At 36.0% G+C, this 16,519-nt stretch overlaps 1 protein-coding gene across 1 annotated transcript; it reads left to right on the plus strand.

The window, feature by feature from the left end:
* The first annotated feature begins 4,657 nt into the window (after positions 1 to 4,657).
* On the plus strand, positions 4,658 to 14,497 carry LOC110295816 (killer cell lectin-like receptor subfamily I member 2). Its single transcript, XM_085839577.1, has 5 exons — positions 4,658 to 4,871; positions 5,935 to 6,027; positions 6,167 to 6,235; positions 13,074 to 13,228; positions 14,382 to 14,497. The coding sequence occupies exons 1-5, from the start codon at positions 4,658 to 4,660 to the stop codon at positions 14,388 to 14,390; spliced, it is 540 nt and encodes a 179-aa protein (XP_085695703.1). The 3' UTR covers positions 14,391 to 14,497.
* Positions 14,498 to 16,519: the final 2,022 nt, after the last annotated feature.

Below are 16,519 nucleotides of genomic sequence, written 5' to 3' on the forward strand. Positions count from 1 at the left end.
GAGAGAACACAAAATTGAATTCCTTAAATGCATGGCTGCCAAGATTTTCTCAATTACTGGGATTCTCCTATGAAATGCAGTGACAGATGCTGGTATATATTTGAGGCTAGGCTGGTCCATAGGAAGTCCCAATCTTCCCAGAACTACTCTGTCTCAAACAAATAAAAAACAAAATCAAATACTGTAGTTAAATGTCAAAGAATTTTAAATATATCATGAGAAGAATGATTCATCCCATATGAGGAAAACCCCACAAAATTTTAGTACATTTTTCTGCAGAAATTTTATGGGCCAGAAAACAAAACAACAACAAACTAAAAAACTAGTTCTCTCAATCTCTCTGTCTCTCTCTCTGTCTCTGTCTCTGTCTCTGTCTCTGTCTCTCTCTCTCTCTCTCTCTCTCTCTCTCTCTCTCGGTGTGTGTGTGTGTGTGTGTGTCTGTGGTGTTTGGTTTATCTTGAGACAGGGATTGTCTAAATAGCTTTAGTTATAACAGAACTCACTATAAAGATCGGGCTGGGCTTGAACTCACAGAGTTACCCTTGCCTCTGCTGCCAGACGGCTGAGATTAAAAATGTAGAAACAACTCAGTGTAATATTTCTAGAACATAAGGGTTGGACACTGATAGAGTGACCATGCTCAGTGAAGAGCCCCATTTCCATGAACTGGAATCTGTAGATTATAAAAATTAAAACAAATAAAGAAGATGCAGAGTTTGTAGGGTGAGGCAAAAGGGTGGTTCTTGGAGGAATTTGTGGGAGGAGTTGTGAGAGAAATATATGACTAAAACACATTGTATGAATGTATACTATTCTCAAAGTATACTACTCTTCAACATTAGGATAAATGTAAAAGTTCTGGCAAACAAAAACTGGGAAACTTCTTATAACTATGCTTGCTTAGCAAAAGATATTCAGTTTAAAATGAAATGATTCCACATAACACAAAAACATATGAGGTCAAATGTCAAGACAAAAGTAAATAGGAAAAAATACAGCATAATTTGTTAGTGTAAATGTAATGTGTAATTTGCCTTTATTCTTATATGAAATTAAGAAGAAAGAAAATTAAGAATAGAAGGATTAGGAGATATGCCCTTACTGGACTAGGTGAAGCCTTGTTGGAGAAACTGTCTCACTGGGTTGAGGTGGGTTTGGGGTTTGAGGTTTCAAAAATCCCACACCAAACACAGGAGATCTCTCTCTCTCTCTCTCTCTTTCTCTCTTTCTTTCTCTCTCTCTATCTCTCTCTCTCTCTCTCTCTCTCTCTCTCTCTCTCTCTCTCTCTCTCTCTCTCTCTCTCTCTCCCTCTCTCTCTCTCTTGCCTATGGGTCAGAATGTAGCTTTCATCTACTTCTCCAACTGTCTTGCTTTCTTCTGTAATGATAATGGACTGAGCCTCTGAAACTGTAAGCAAGCACTCAGAATGCTTTCCTCTATAAGAGTTGCCTTGAGAACGGTGTTTCTTCACTGCACTTGAACAGTGCCTAAGACAACAACTAAGGATGGGATTTTAAAGGAAGGTTAGTGGGGAAACTATTTGTGAAATCTGCCAGACAGGTGCGGTGGTTTCAGATGAGATGAGACTAACATTTTCAGAGAAAAAGTGCACAGTATACTGAGAGGACAGGATCAAGGCCTGACAATACAAACATGCAGGGAGTGGCTAAGAGTATGTTCATCAGATACCCTACAGGCTCTTATTTCCTTCTGATATGACTCATCCATTAAGAATGAAAGATAATGTGGAATAAACAGAGATTTGACAATATTGGAGGACAGGCAATAAAATAAAAATCAGAACTGTGAGAGACCAATGAACAGAAATTTTATAACAGCATACTTGTCAGAGTCAAAACAAATTTTTCAGTTTGATGACCTTGAATTCTTATCATAGGAAATTGTGTCTATTCTACAATCTCTTGGCTTCTCGTACAAGATATAACTTCATAAGGAATTATAATTTTACTAAGCAAGAAAAGACCAAATAGGTAAAGATCAGTGTAGAGTGTTGGAAGAGGTTTTCAAATAGACTCCTAGAATCATCCTATCTCTATAGGGGGAGAGTCATCCTAGATGCATAGGTCAAATGGAGTCACAGAATCATCCAGCTGTATAGAAAGGAGATAGTGGGTGGAGACTTACAAGTGTCCCCAGTATCAGGAAAAACCCAAATGAGGCAGGACTAGAGATCAGAATCATGTTTAGGTCTATATAACCTACAATGCTGCTTCAATATTTTTGGCTGTGAGTTTAACCTTTAAAGGCTGAATCATCTTCCCTGACCATGCCTGAATATTTTAAAATTGGAAAATAGCATAATTTCTTAGTCTGACACATCTTGGTCATAAGATCTCATATCTAGTTTGACTCTTCCAGTGGGTGCTTACAGTTGATTTTATTCAGTTGTTTCATCTATGTTTCTGATAGCTGTCAGTTTTGGATGTTACACCACACCCCATTCATGTAATCTGAAGGGATATCTTGAGGGAAAACAGTTTTTATGAAGTCATGTAATGTGATCATTCTATAAGCAATAGAGTGACGAGTCCAATCATCTTGGAGTTGGTTTACTTCTTTTGCCCTCGACCTTTCTTTTTTTGGTGGCTGGGGAAGAAGAGTTATTGAGCTTAGGCTCAATAACATCTACATGATTTCTACATCACAGAAATCATGACAGGAACTCCAACCGGTTAGTGATCTGGAGTCAGGGGATGATGCCATGTTCATGGAGGGGGTGCTGCTTACTGACTTGCTCCTCGTGTCTTGCTCATCCTGCTTTCTTAGAGAATTCAGTACCACCAGCCCAGGGGTAATAATGGGCTGTCCCCTCCCCCATAAATCATTAATTTAAAAAATGACCAAGGCAGTCAACACAATCAGGGAAAAAACCCACTCCCATAGTTAGAAGACCTGCTTGAAGACCATGCTGGCTTCATATCTGCTCTGTATGTAATATGTGTTGGGGTTAGGTCAAGCTCTTGCATGCTCTTTGATAACTGTTTCAGTTTCTGGGAGCCTGCAAGACTGCAGACTAATTGTTCCTCTATCCCATCTGCGATCCTCAATCATTCTGCAAAATCTTCCACAAAATTTTCCAAGCTCCATATAATGTTTGTCTATAGGGAAGAAGAAGGTCAAGACATAATGTGAACAAAGCTAAAACAATCTCCAACACAATAACTCAATATTCAATGTCTTGAACTCATTCTCAATCTGCTGAGTTCCTCCAAGAGATTTGACTCACTTTACTAGTCTGCTGTCTGCAACACACACAGCTTGGCCTCTAAGCTCAGGCAGGATCTACTCTAAAACTGCTGCTGTTCTTGTTGGTCATCCCATTGTACTAATATCTCTAAATGAATGAGGTCTTCTGTTTTCACTGAGGATATAACCTCAGACAACAGCCTTCTCAGGCTTCTCACAGTGCCAAGCCTCAGATACTCTATATGACCCCTTCACTCTTTCAAAATTCATGTCATCTAGGTGGCTCTTACACTACCAAGTTCAGCTGATACCCAGAAGTACAAACTTGACCACATCTGAAACACATCATTGATGTGCTCTCAGGAAACACTTCCAAGATTTTACCTCAGTACTGATGGTCTCTTCCTAAACACAATGAATTTCTAAGCCCCAGTCTTTACTTTACACTTTCAACAATTGTCAATCTTCCCAATTATCAAACAATATATAAGTAGACCGCTATTTTCTCAGTGTTTACAGTGGTTCAATCAGTAGGGTACACATATTACTTAGCTTTCTGCACTTTCTGACAAATTCTTTCCTAGAAAGATGGACAATACAGTTAGTATTTTATCTAGTTGCATATGCCAAAGATACACATTTTGTTTTCCTCCATGCTCACCAACATGTGCAATTACAGATGATTTTCCAGTTAAGAATGTCATATCATAGACCTTTTCATTTGCATTTCTTCTTCTTTTCAATTAATGATAGAAAGCTTTCGTTTTTCTTTTGTATATAATTTTATTATTAACAAAATGTATTTAAAAACTTTTTCTCTTCTACATATACCTAAAGCTTAAACAATTTATCTATTCTTTTCAGTCTTTTATCATGTCTTTTTATTTACACATTTTGGTTTATTTAAAGTTTGTGGGTGAAAACCAAATGAAGTTAGTAATGCAACTCTGTGTGAGATAGAATTTTAACTGCTTCCTTCTAGTTTTATCACTATGATTATTTTGTCATTTATTTTTAAAGTAGTGGATATTTTAATTTCTCCCCTATAAAATTATATAACTATAATTTATAAATATTTGATCAGCAATATTTGTATAATCACACCACTCTTTGAAGTAAACTAATATGTGTGTGTGTGTGTGTGTGAGAGAGAGAGAGAGAGAGAGAGAGAGAGAGAGAGAGAGAGAGAGATATTCACAGAATAACATATTATGCCTGTAGGTAGCTTCTCATTGTCAGTGTGTATTTCTTTTTACCATCACAGATGCACTTGTCATTGTTCCCTCTGCATAGACTGTATCAGAACTAGGGCATCTCTCACTGGTGTAGTAGGAAGTGAGAACTGTACACTTCTTTATGTTTTTGTTGCATGGAGGAGGTTACAGAGCAGTAGAGGCAAGTTACCAAGACTGAGAGGAAGGTAGTCCAGTCTTTTCAGGACAAAAATAAAATGCACAAGAAAGAGCAAAATAAACATGGAACAAAGAAGCAGGAGATTATTAACATAGGAACAGAATCTCCCACATTTCAAGAAAAGCAGAGACCCTCGAAGACAGAACAAAGATCTACTGTATGGAGAGAAGAACAGAAAAAAAAGGAACTGAAAGTTCACAGAGTATTCCACCCCCAGCCCAGGACAGGATTCGATGTGGGCAAAGGAACAGGTATGATAATATATTTTGTATGTATTTTGTAAAGGCTAGATCTCAATTCTTGCATGTGGGTTGTTATCTCCTCAAAACCATTAGATTGTGACACTATTCTAAAGGTCTGGTTTTTTTGGCATCTTAACTATTTCAAGATACTACCATGAAACAGATTAGTGCTTAAAGAGTCTCTGTTTATTACCCCTAAAAATATCATTGACTCAGGTCTCAAGAGATTGTATTACTTGATGGAATGGTGCACATAACTCTATAGAAGTTGTATTCTTTCTATTTATCCCCATGGTATTTGAAAAGTAATTATTGATTTACAAAAATACTATTCATCATAATTCAGCCCCACACAAACACATGGCACATTATAGAAAAATTGTAAAATACATTTTGGAAGTAAAACTTATACGATTTCATACTTAGCGAGTTAATGGTACTAAAATTTAGAGGTTGAGTGATGTTAGAATATAGGGTAACAAGATTCTTAGTTTAAATGATTGTTTAGTTTAGTAAATTTACCATCCATGAGAAAACGGTTTCTTACTATTGGTTTATGCAGTGAGATTCAGAAGATGAACAGATGCAGCTCAGTAACTAAGAGGGAAATACCCATAAAGACATTGTATTCAAGCTGCTGATCTCCAACGTGGAGCCAGGGATGGTCAAGAAGGACTGATGTTAGAAGGCAGTACTGCAGATAGAAACTACTGAGAGAAAATGTTTATCAGAGAGAAGCAACTTGCAAGATTTCATCATAAAGAAAGGATCACAACAAGGAGATATGAATTTACAATGAGGAAAAATTAGAAGTAAAGTATATTAAAATAGGAAGAGGGGTCACACAAGTGTGATAACCAACCCTGAACTTCAATGTGTAGAAAGAAAAACAACAAGGAGTTGACATGAAGGACTTTGGAGCACAAAGGGGGCTGGTAAGGCCACCAAGAAACTTCAGGATTGACCTCTGAAAAATTAGACAGTATGATGAAGATTTGGGTGACTCAGAAGGAATTGTCTTCAAGCCTTAAAAGTGAGAAACTGTCTCCTGTCTTCTTTTTGTTGTGTCTAGATCCCTGGTTGACAACATGGCGAATGATAACTGTCATCTTAGCAACCTTGTACATTATTTTGCTTACAAAACTGGGCTTCGTGATTCCAAGCTGTAAGTAACTATAAAAAGAATTTGTTCTTCTTATAATCAGCCTACTGTTGCTATAGCAACTAACTATGAAGACAATATTATATTGCACTAGCAAATGTATGCTAAATACTACTTATTATTGATGCAATTTTTGTTACAGTATTTTCTAGAGGAGAAAAACAAAGCAGAAATTTCTTCCTTCTTGATCCTCTATGTGACAGGAATGATGGTAAGTATGTGCTTTGTACAATTAATTTCCAGCACTTTTGATTTGGGGGTAAACTCTTCCTTAGATCCACAGACTTCAATGAGAACAATGAACAAATGTAGTGTTCTATGTTCACTTTTTTCCTCAGGGCAATAAAAAAATAACAGTAGAATGTGAAAAAAACTAAATTATTATAAATAAAAGTGAATACTGTTTTTTTAATTGTTAGGTATAAGTATAGTGAATGCATATATGAACTATTCCCATTGTTTCCCCTTATCTATATAGCTTGAAAACAATATCAAATGTATTGTAATTAACCAGCAACAAATATAAATCATAATCCCAAGTGTTAGGACTTCACACTATGAGTACAGAAAATATGTGAAAAGACGGGCATGTCAGAATATGGCCAGCATGCTATGCAAGAAGAGTTTGCCCACAGCCAAGCAACTCTTCTCTTGGACATTAAATAAAGAAAATAAAAAAACAAATGTCTTGGAGACAAGTGAGTCAGTAAAGTGCTTGCATTTCAAGCATGAATATCATAACTTCCCAGAACCCATGTCAAGAAGCCAGGCAAGATTGCTTTTAAAATCCTAACCCTCTTATGGTTAAAATGGAACTCTGGAGTTCACTTCTTGGTGAGTTATAGGTCAGTGAAAGATCTTGTCTCAAAAGTCAACCAAGAAATCCAAAAGCTGCAATGAAAATTTATAAACAAACAAAAATACACACAACACAAGGTGGGAGCGGCTACTTGAAGCTGTCTTCTGATCCCCACAAGTATACACATAAACATGTGTACATGCACATGCGCATGCACACACTAACATATACAAAGAGCTGTAGAAAAGTTTTCAAACATTCCTACTTCCTGTAGTTTTACTAGCTGTTTATCTGATTGGTTGGATTATCGCTTATTACCCCAACCTTTAGCTTTATTAGTTGTTTTGCGGATTTTATGAAACATGATGGAGTCTTTTGTAGTTGATTTAACCCACTTGTTCAGCTCATGAAATATATTCTTTCCTGCTTCTATCAGTTAACTCTGTTTTACTTACAATCCATGCTTACAATTTCTGTGTATTTTTACAATGCCAATTTAATCATCACAAATTGCTTTAGCTTGTATTTGCCCTGAAATACGTAAAATTTCCCAGTTGATGTTGACAGATACCTTTGGTGACTACCAAAATCTTGGTTGGCTATCAGTTATTTATTATTGGGTTTTTAGCTATCTGATCTCACACTTTCTTTACTTTTTGGATTTTTTTTTTAAATCAGGCACAGTTTAACATTTGCTGTTATGTTTTTTCCTCACTGATTTTAACATACTTTCATTATATTGTATTCTTTATATCATTATTATATTATTCCACACAGGGATTCTCTACTCCAGTCTATTTTGGTGCGAAGTCTTTCTTTGTGTACATTTCTGCTACAATTTAATTGAACATATTTTATGCCCTATTTTTCTACACCTTATTTTATTTTTCTCTGATCCTTCTATCGACAGATACTTAGCTTTTGTCTCTTTTTCAGATATGAAAGCTGTACTTACATTTCCATTGATTGCCCACATGAATTATAGCAGTGAATGTGTTTCTTCTTGACCAGGCCCTTCACCTTTGTTCAGTTCATTTTCTTTTCTATTTGTCCTTATTTAATGATGATATTTTTATTGTGGCTTTTTATTTTGTTCTGGTTTGGTTTTTGTTTTGTTTTTGTTGTTGTTGTTGTTGTTGTTGTTTTGGTTTTGTTTGGATTGGTTTTGGTTTACTGATTTTTTTCAAACATTTTCATTTATTTACTTATTTGCGGTTTTTTTCAGAAATTTAAATTTTATTGTGGCTTTCTCTTCCATAATACTTTTTCCTCTATATTGTTGATTTCTTTCTCAAGGTCATGATTTGATTGTATTATCTCATTCATTACTAATCTCTAATAAGTCACTGATCATTTTACAAGTAGAATAGTGAATAGTTTTTCCTTGCATTTTACTCATTTGGGGGCATTATTACTAATAGTTCATCAAAGATGTAAAGAAACATCTATACACATCACATAGGATACTGACAAACTACAGAAATAATTTTATTGAAATCCATTTTGTTTATCATTGTGCTTATTGAGGTTACTTTAGGAACATGGGTGAGTAAGGAAAACTGTATCACTGGAAAGTCCCACACTAGCATTGGTAATATTACACTAGCACACTGGAATTTCACCCTCAGCCAACACTCCCCTTCCTATATAGTCTAGCATTCACAGAGACCATGCTCAGCAGAAGGCAGTGCATCAGCATAAGGCAGTGAAGGGTAGAGTGCCCACTACCTCATGAGGGATTATTACCAAGTCCAATATCATAAGCATGGCTTTCTGCATTACTCTTGGGTTTTGTTATTTTTAGCTGCCATACAGCAGACATACAGCCATACAGCATTAGATGGTGACCTCTTTTCCATGATTGCCAAGAAGAAATAACTATACCTTGACACCATGCCCCTCTCTTTGAGCTCAGCAATGACAGAGACCTGCTTTTGGGAGATGATATTTTCCATTGCTTTTTCATGTTTTTGTGCTTCCATGCTGTGATGGTGCATCATTCGTTTAGATGTCGTCCCATCTCATTTGGGGCTCTTCTTAGTGAGCAGCCTGTTACTGAAGACATAAAACCCAGAACAAATAATAGAGGAGAGGGGGAAGAAACTATTGTTACATCAAAAATATATTCAAGCTCACTACTAAGTCCTCAATGACCAGAGATAGAAAATGGCTAAGCTAATGCAGAATGTGCAATAAAATTAAAAGTTATCTGGAAAAAATGCACGAATAGCAAATTTATAAGACATTTTAAAATGCATAAAAAGGCCATAAAAAGGTGTGGTGGCACACACCTATAATCCCACCACTTGTGAGGCAGAGGCAGGTTGATTTCTGAGTTCAAGATAAGCATAGTCTACAAAGTGAGTTCCAGGACAGCCAGGGCTATACAGAGAAACCCTTTTTCAAAAAACCAAAAAAAAAAAAATGCATAAAAGGGAGAAATTGCTGCAGAAGCAAGGCTAAATACAAGAACAACAAAAATGAAATTATCATCATAATAAGTACATGAAAACAGCAATAAATTTTAAAAGATTTCCCAATAAGAAAAAAATTGTGTTTAGCAGTGGTGGTGCATGCCTTTAATTCCAGCACTCAGGAGGCAGAGGCAGGCAGATTTCTGAGTTTGAGGACAGCCTGGTCTACAGAGTGAGTTACAGGACAGCCAGGGATACAGAGAGAAACCCTGTCTCAGAAAAAAAAAATACAAAGAAAGAAAGAAAGAAAGAAAGAAAGAAAGAAAGAAAGAAAGAAAGAAAGAAAGAAAGAAAGAAAGAAAGAAAGAAAGAAAGAAGGAAGGAAGGAAGGAAGGAAGGAAGGAAGGAAGGAAGGAAGGAAGGAAGGAAGGAAGGAAGGAAGGAAGGGAAAGAAAGAAAGAAAAGAAAAAATGCATAAACATACAAGTAGAGAAATGATAATGAAGTTTAAGAGCTTGTGTTTCATTTTGTTTGTATTTATTAAAAATAAAAGAAAAAGAAAAAGTTCTCTTAAAAGTGCAATTAAAAGAAAAAAGAACAAAAATAAGATGATGCACTAGAGTAGTGTTTGATTATCTAAATTGGATTCTGCCAGCTGGATCGTGAGAAAGGATCTTTTGTACTTGAAGACTTTTTGTTTCATATATATATATATATATATATATATATATATATATATATATATATATATATATATGTTGAGACAGGGATTCTCTGTATAGCCCTGGCTGTCCTGGAATTCATGAGAAAGAATCTTTTGAAATTGAAGACTTTTGTTTCTGATATATATGTATATTTTTTTCAAGACAGGGTTTCTCTGTGTAGCCCTGGCTGTCCTGGAACTCACTTCGTAGAAAAAGGCTGGCCTCGAACTCAGAAATCAGCCTGACTCTGCCTCCCAAATGCTGGGATTAAAGATGTGCACCACCACCGCCCAGCTGTTTCTGATATTTATGATGATGCCTAAATACTGGACAAGTGGAAATCAGAGGTTTCTTCACCTCAGTATCCTTCCTACTAGGAATAGCAGAAGCCTCTTCTCCTGTGAAGGCTCGATGCCACAGTGTAGGGGAATTGAAGAGCAGGGAGGCTGGAGTGTGTGTTTTTTGGGGGGAACACCCTCGTAGAAGCAGGGGAAGAGGGGGAGGAGATAGGAGGTTTCTAGGGGGGAACTGGGAAAGGGATAAAGATGTGAAACGTAAATAAAGAAAATATCCAATTAAAAAAAAATGAAAACTTTGCAGATTGTGGACTGGGTAGGCTCTCCCAACCTCCTCATGTACTTATAGAAACATATTAGGAAAAAAAATGTGGCAAGACATTTGATGCACACTTAGTAAAATGACTGAAAACTTTAAAACAATATAAAATATACATTGTGAGTTATTTCAGATATATGGGCTATATCTTATAAAATAATGTACATCTGTCTGCTTTTCTTAACATGATTATTATCTGCAAAACAATGGGTAAAAATGTACCACAAAAGTAACTTTTATTTGCCTGATGTAATTGTTATTTCAGAGACTTACTGCTGGATAAACTAACCCTTTCTAGTTCCTTCTGAACTCTGGCTAGTTGGTTAAACCCAGCAGTTTTAGGTCAAACTCCTCCCCAAGGTGACTGTCACAATGGGGCTTTTCTTCTTAGCTTCACTCTTAATTGCACTGCTTGAACTTATATTAACTTTGGAAATATGTTCTAATCTTCTGGCTCCTTCTCATTCTTAGGCTCATTCTACCTTCAATTGGAACCTGTGTAAAATTGTCCCGGTAAAACCGAATCCCTCTCCTTGCTTGCTCTCTTAAGTTGCCTCCCTTTTCTATATTGTTCTCATGAGAGCTGGGTATAACCTAACTCTGACTTATTCTGTCAAATATTTCTGTGATTCACCACTTTGCTTGCCCCTCAGTTAGACATCACTTTCAAACATGATTGCTTCCTCTACAAAATCACCTTACCTACACTCTTTGGGATTAAAGATGTGCATTAAGGGTATCTCTGTTTTTCAGCCAAACCATATTGTATCCCAGTGCATGTCTGCATTCCAGCTGGATCATATAGACATAAAAGGTCTTTGGATGTGATCCCTAGCCAGAGCAGTCATGTTGCTGGATTAAAACTCCTTTGCAAGATACTTTTGTGTAAAAAATAATGCAATTTATATTTCAGTGAATACATTATTATTAAGTAACTCTTAAGAGATGAATAGAAGCCAATATTTCTCATCACATTTGACAGAGGGAGCTACAGCCATGTTAACAATAAACTAGCTTTGTTTCCTTTGTTGTTATTTTTAAAACTTACAAACATGAGACAATGGGCATATGGTACATGCTTACTGAAATGCTAGTGTGTACATCATAGACATCAGCTATTATGTACATATTTTTCTACCAGGCATGAAGGTAAAAATGAGGAATCTGTGTTATTTACATACTATCTTTATCTTATAAACCATTAGCTTTATCAATTTTTATACACTTTCCTAGACATATATAAGCTGTAAAATATTTTTCAGTGGTACCAATGCTAACTCAATATTAATTAACCAAATTAAGAAACATAATTTATACTTAATAAATACCTACTGTTTTCAAAATAATCATGTGAAATAAGAGACAGAAAGGAAATGCTCATTTTTCTGAGGACAATGATAACTAACTTGATCTTGGATGATTACATATGTTATAGAAATAAAAAGCACACAGTTCATTTATTGAATAGTTAGAATGCCATTTGAAATGTACTTAAGCATTTTAATTTGGGGTACTCAGAGCCATTATTGACCAAAAACCAGTTATAGATTTAGAATCACTTCAGTACCTGATTTTTTATATTTATATAATTATATGACATTTAGTCGCTTAAATGTGTATATATTATGACAAATATATAAAAATGTGTGTCTCACAAGTACTAATTTATTTTGATTTTATGGAGTAAAATTTAAAACAAAAACTTGAATCATTAATTGCTGTCAGATAAAGATTATTTAAAAATTACTCATCAGTTTTATACCTTCTTTTTTGTTTTTAATTTGTTTAGACTTTACTTTTCTGAGTTTTGTTTATTTTTTCCAATTTACATAAATTTATTTCTTTATTTATTTTATTAGATATTTTCTTCATTTATACTTCAAATGCTATCCAAAAAGTCCCCTATACCCTCTCTCCAACACTGCTCCCAGCCCACTCACTCCTGCTTCCTGGCCCTGGCATTCCCCTGTACTGGGGCATATAATCTTCCCAAGATCAAGGGCCTCCCCTCCCATTAATGGCCTACTAGGCCAAACTCTGCAACCTATTCAACTAGAGACACAAGCTCTGGGGGGTACTGGTTAGTTTATATTGTTGTTTTATACCGTTTTGTTTTGTTTTGTTTTGTTTTGTTTTGTTTTGTTTTGTTTTGTTTTGTTTTGTTTTGTTTTTTGAGACAGGGTTTCTCTGTACCATGGCTGTCCTGGAACTCACTTTGTAGACCAGGCTGGCCTCGAACTCAGAAATCTGCCTGCCTCTGCCTTCCAAGTGCTGGGATTAAAGGCGTGAACCACCACTGATTGGCTGTTTTGTACATTCTTAAGACTCGAGAATAGGTCATTGGCAGGAGACAGGTTGAGAATCCTTGCACCTTTCATCAACCTGGGAACCAGCAAAGGCACTTGTGAAACTTTGCTCTCTATGTAGGAGTCATGAGTTTCACAAAAGCCTAGTAACCATGCTAATAAATAGTCATTATAGTGATGAGCACTCATTTCACAAATGTTCATTTTCTAGACTCCTCCTGTGATTTTTGTTCCAGTGACTGGATTGCTTTTGGAAACAATTTCTATTGTGTTATTCGAGAAAACTCAAAAACCTGGGCAGAGAGTCAGTCTGCCTGTGAGGAGCTGAATTCTCATCTTGTGATCATAGACTCCAAAGCAGAGCTGGTAAGTCACACACTTCTGCCTTTCTGTCTCTTTGTAACTGTTGGCACTGGGAACAAAGGCCAAGAAGATCAGAATTTGACAGACTGAATCTTCTGGAGGTCATGTGACACCTGCTCATGTGGATTTACTATTATCCTTAGAGAGAACATAGTGAGGGCTCTCCAGCATTCCAAGACTTGATGCTATAAGAAATCCAAAGCAGGAAATGACCTCCAGCTGGCATATTCTATGCTGTAGGACCCAGAGCTGCTCTTCAGTAAAGAAGAGACATTTTACCCAGCACAGTCACTACTCCCTGTAGCCCTAGCACTTGAGAGGATGAAACAGGAGGACCACCATGAGTTTGAGGCCAGTTTGGATTACATAGTGAGACTCCAGCCCAACTTGGGTTGTGGGGAAAAACTATGTCTTAAATGTTTGGATAAAATGGGCTTTGCTGAAGGTAGAGGGATTGCGGAACATGTGTGCTCTGTCTCTATGCAGCACAGAGGAAGCATTGAGAAGAAAGGAAAGCACTCGGTTATGGAAGGAGTACTCTGAGGGCCATAACAGAGAAAATGTTAGCCCTAAGGAATCTTACCGATAGAACATTTGTGTTTTTATTCTACTAGATTCCCGGGAGACATTATGTATCATTTAAGGAAGTTTGTAACTCAAAAGCAGTGATTCTCCATCTGTGGGTTGTGACCCCATTAAGTGCTGAATGACATTTTCATAGGCGTTCCATAGACGATATTCTGCATATCAGATATTTACATCATAGTTCACAACAGTAGCAAATTTACAGTGATGAAGTAGCAACAAAATAATTTTATGGGGTCACCACATCCTGAGGAACTGAACTAAAGGTTCTCGGCACTAAGAGATAGAGAACCAGTGCTCAAGCCTTGTACCATTTCCTAGTGATTTGAATCCCAGTCTCACTTTTGCAGACAGTGTAGCATTAGTTTGTGTGTGGTGTTATATATTATCAGTACTGTTTGACAATTAAAAGTTATCATCTACTCATGACTTTTTGTTTTCTTCCTGTATCAATACATTTTCATCTCTTTGCCCTGTGCTAGATTTAGCTAATTCTAACACTAAAATTAAATATGGGATCTCTAGTTATTACCTTTTGATTTCTGATTTTTTTTAAATTGTTTTTACACAGAATGAATGATTCAGAAAAGAAGAATCATAGCTGCCATTATCTGCGTGGAAACCTAGACATTCCTGGTGACTGTTCATCTAAGAAATCATACACTTGTGAATTTAATATATGATGACACCTATTTCACTAGAATAATTTTATTTAATTATGAAAATCAAAATTTCTGTAATTTGTTGAGTTTATAAATTTTACTCTCAATCTTAGTCAAAAGGCCAACAATGATGGTTTTTAAGTTTTGAAGATTTTTTTACTGAATTGAGAAGATGCTGATTATTAGTTTTGTCTTCCATATTGTATTGGATTTATTAATATTCTTACCAGAGAGCATCACTCTTAAATATTCAATACCATTTATGTAGAGTAACTTTATAACACTCTTAAAGTAATGAAAGAATCCCATATCAATTAAGTGGTATTTTTAAAACTTATCTGTGTACTTTTCATGTATAAGAAACGGACTCTACAGAGCATGTGGAGGTCAAAGAGCAACTTGGTGGAATTAGTTCTTTTCTACTTTTATGTGGTAGACCAGAAATGCAGCCTCACCCAGTGTGATATTCCTACTGGGCAGATATATCTGGAGATTGTTCAAAAGACATATTGATGATTCTGCTTGAAATAGCAAGAACTGGTTTAGTGGGAAAACAATAAATAACAAATGCAACTTTGGTTGAAATAGTTAAGAAGCTTAGAGTCTGGAGCTCAGTCCCAGTGAAGGCTTTGAGGTATAGAGTGCATTCGGCTCTGCAGAGGCTATGGGTTCAATTCCCAGCACCCATTTGCCATCTCAAAAAGCAGCCTCTAACTCTAGTTCCAATAGATCTGACATCCTCTTCTCATCTTCCTGGGCTCCTACATGAACATGGTACACACAAAAACTCACAACTGTACTCCCAGATCTATTGAAGTGACCACCACCATACAATATTCATACCATATTCTTCTGACTCCATTTTGTACTTGCTTACACCACCTACCCTAGAAACACAATTAAATTCCCATGTTCCAGCTGTACTAGCCAGAATAACAAATATTTATACCAATTTAAGGTAAGCTAAATAACTGGAGAAGGTATGACTCAAAAATTGTCATGCTGTGTCTAAAATTATTAGAATGTTCTACTAAAAATTATTGTTTCAAGGTTACTTTGATCCTTGTCTAACCTTGATATAAATTATGGTCTTTGTAGGTTTTGCCTTTAAAAATACTGTGCCCTTGAGTTTCAGCATCGAGATGTTGAGACATGAACTTGCTCTTGGTCAACAGCTAATAAAGGATTCATATATTTCCACTTAGCTTTTTTAAAGGAAGGTTTGTATCTTTCTTGTATGGATTATTACAATAAAAAATACCAAGTAAATCAACTTTTGAAACAGAAACTCAGTTTGGCCACAATTGTAAGGCATTTCCTTTTCTGGAAAGCAGCTAATACTGCACTTTCAGCCATTTGAAAGGTGACATGGTGATGAGAGAACAGATGAGAGAGCCAAGAAAGGAACCAAAACTATCATGGGAAAACACAATACTTGTGCTAAAACGTCCCAAACTGAACATTTAAAATTCTTATAGTTCAAATCTTTGAAGAAACAATGGTGAACAGTTCTCCAAATGTGGTTCTAAAAATTATTATTTGGGTTAAAATACAATAAGCTGTAAAACTATGAAGAGGAACTTCAGAGAGGAAAACCACAGCTATGAGCACCATTGTCATACTGCTGACATTTAGAGATGATGACTGTGGGGTTGGAGCAAAGGCTCCATGACTGAGAGCCCTGTCTTCTCTTCTAGAGGACTCAGATTTACTTTCCCGTGCATCAGAATAGCTCATAATCATTTGTAACTCCAGTTCCAGCGAATCCAATGTTCTCTATGTTTTCAGAGGGCACACATATGGTAAAGACACAGCCAAAGGCCCATACACATAAAATAACAATGGTGATGCTGGTGATGACTATATAAGGAAAAACTAATAATAAAAATAAAGATGATGACTCTACATGCAATACATCCAAACATAACTGTTATGATCAATAGAACAATAATATAGATATTTTATCAGAATTAGTAAATTTAAAAACCTCTTCAGACTTTTGATTTGAGCCAACAAACACTGGGTGCTTTGAAGCAAAGTAATATAG

Source organism: Mus caroli, unplaced genomic scaffold (genome assembly GCF_978045245.1).
Source record: "Mus caroli unplaced genomic scaffold, Mus_caroli_1 scaffold_7, whole genome shotgun sequence".
NCBI lineage: Eukaryota > Metazoa > Chordata > Mammalia > Rodentia > Muridae > Mus > Mus caroli.

What these genes read in the sequence shown, in the direction of transcription:
- LOC110295816 (XM_085839577.1), top strand. Translation starts at nt 4,658, where the DNA reads ATGCACAAGAAAGAGCAAAATAAACATGGAACAAAGAAGCAGGAGATT. An exon ending in CGATGTGGGCAAAGGAACAG is followed by an intron (nt 4,872 to 5,934) that starts GTATGATAATAT and finishes TGTTGTGTCTAG; the next exon opens with ATCCCTGGTTGACAACATGG. An exon ending in TCTATGTGACAGGAATGATG is followed by an intron (nt 6,236 to 13,073) that starts GTAAGTATGTGC and finishes TTCATTTTCTAG; the next exon opens with ACTCCTCCTGTGATTTTTGT.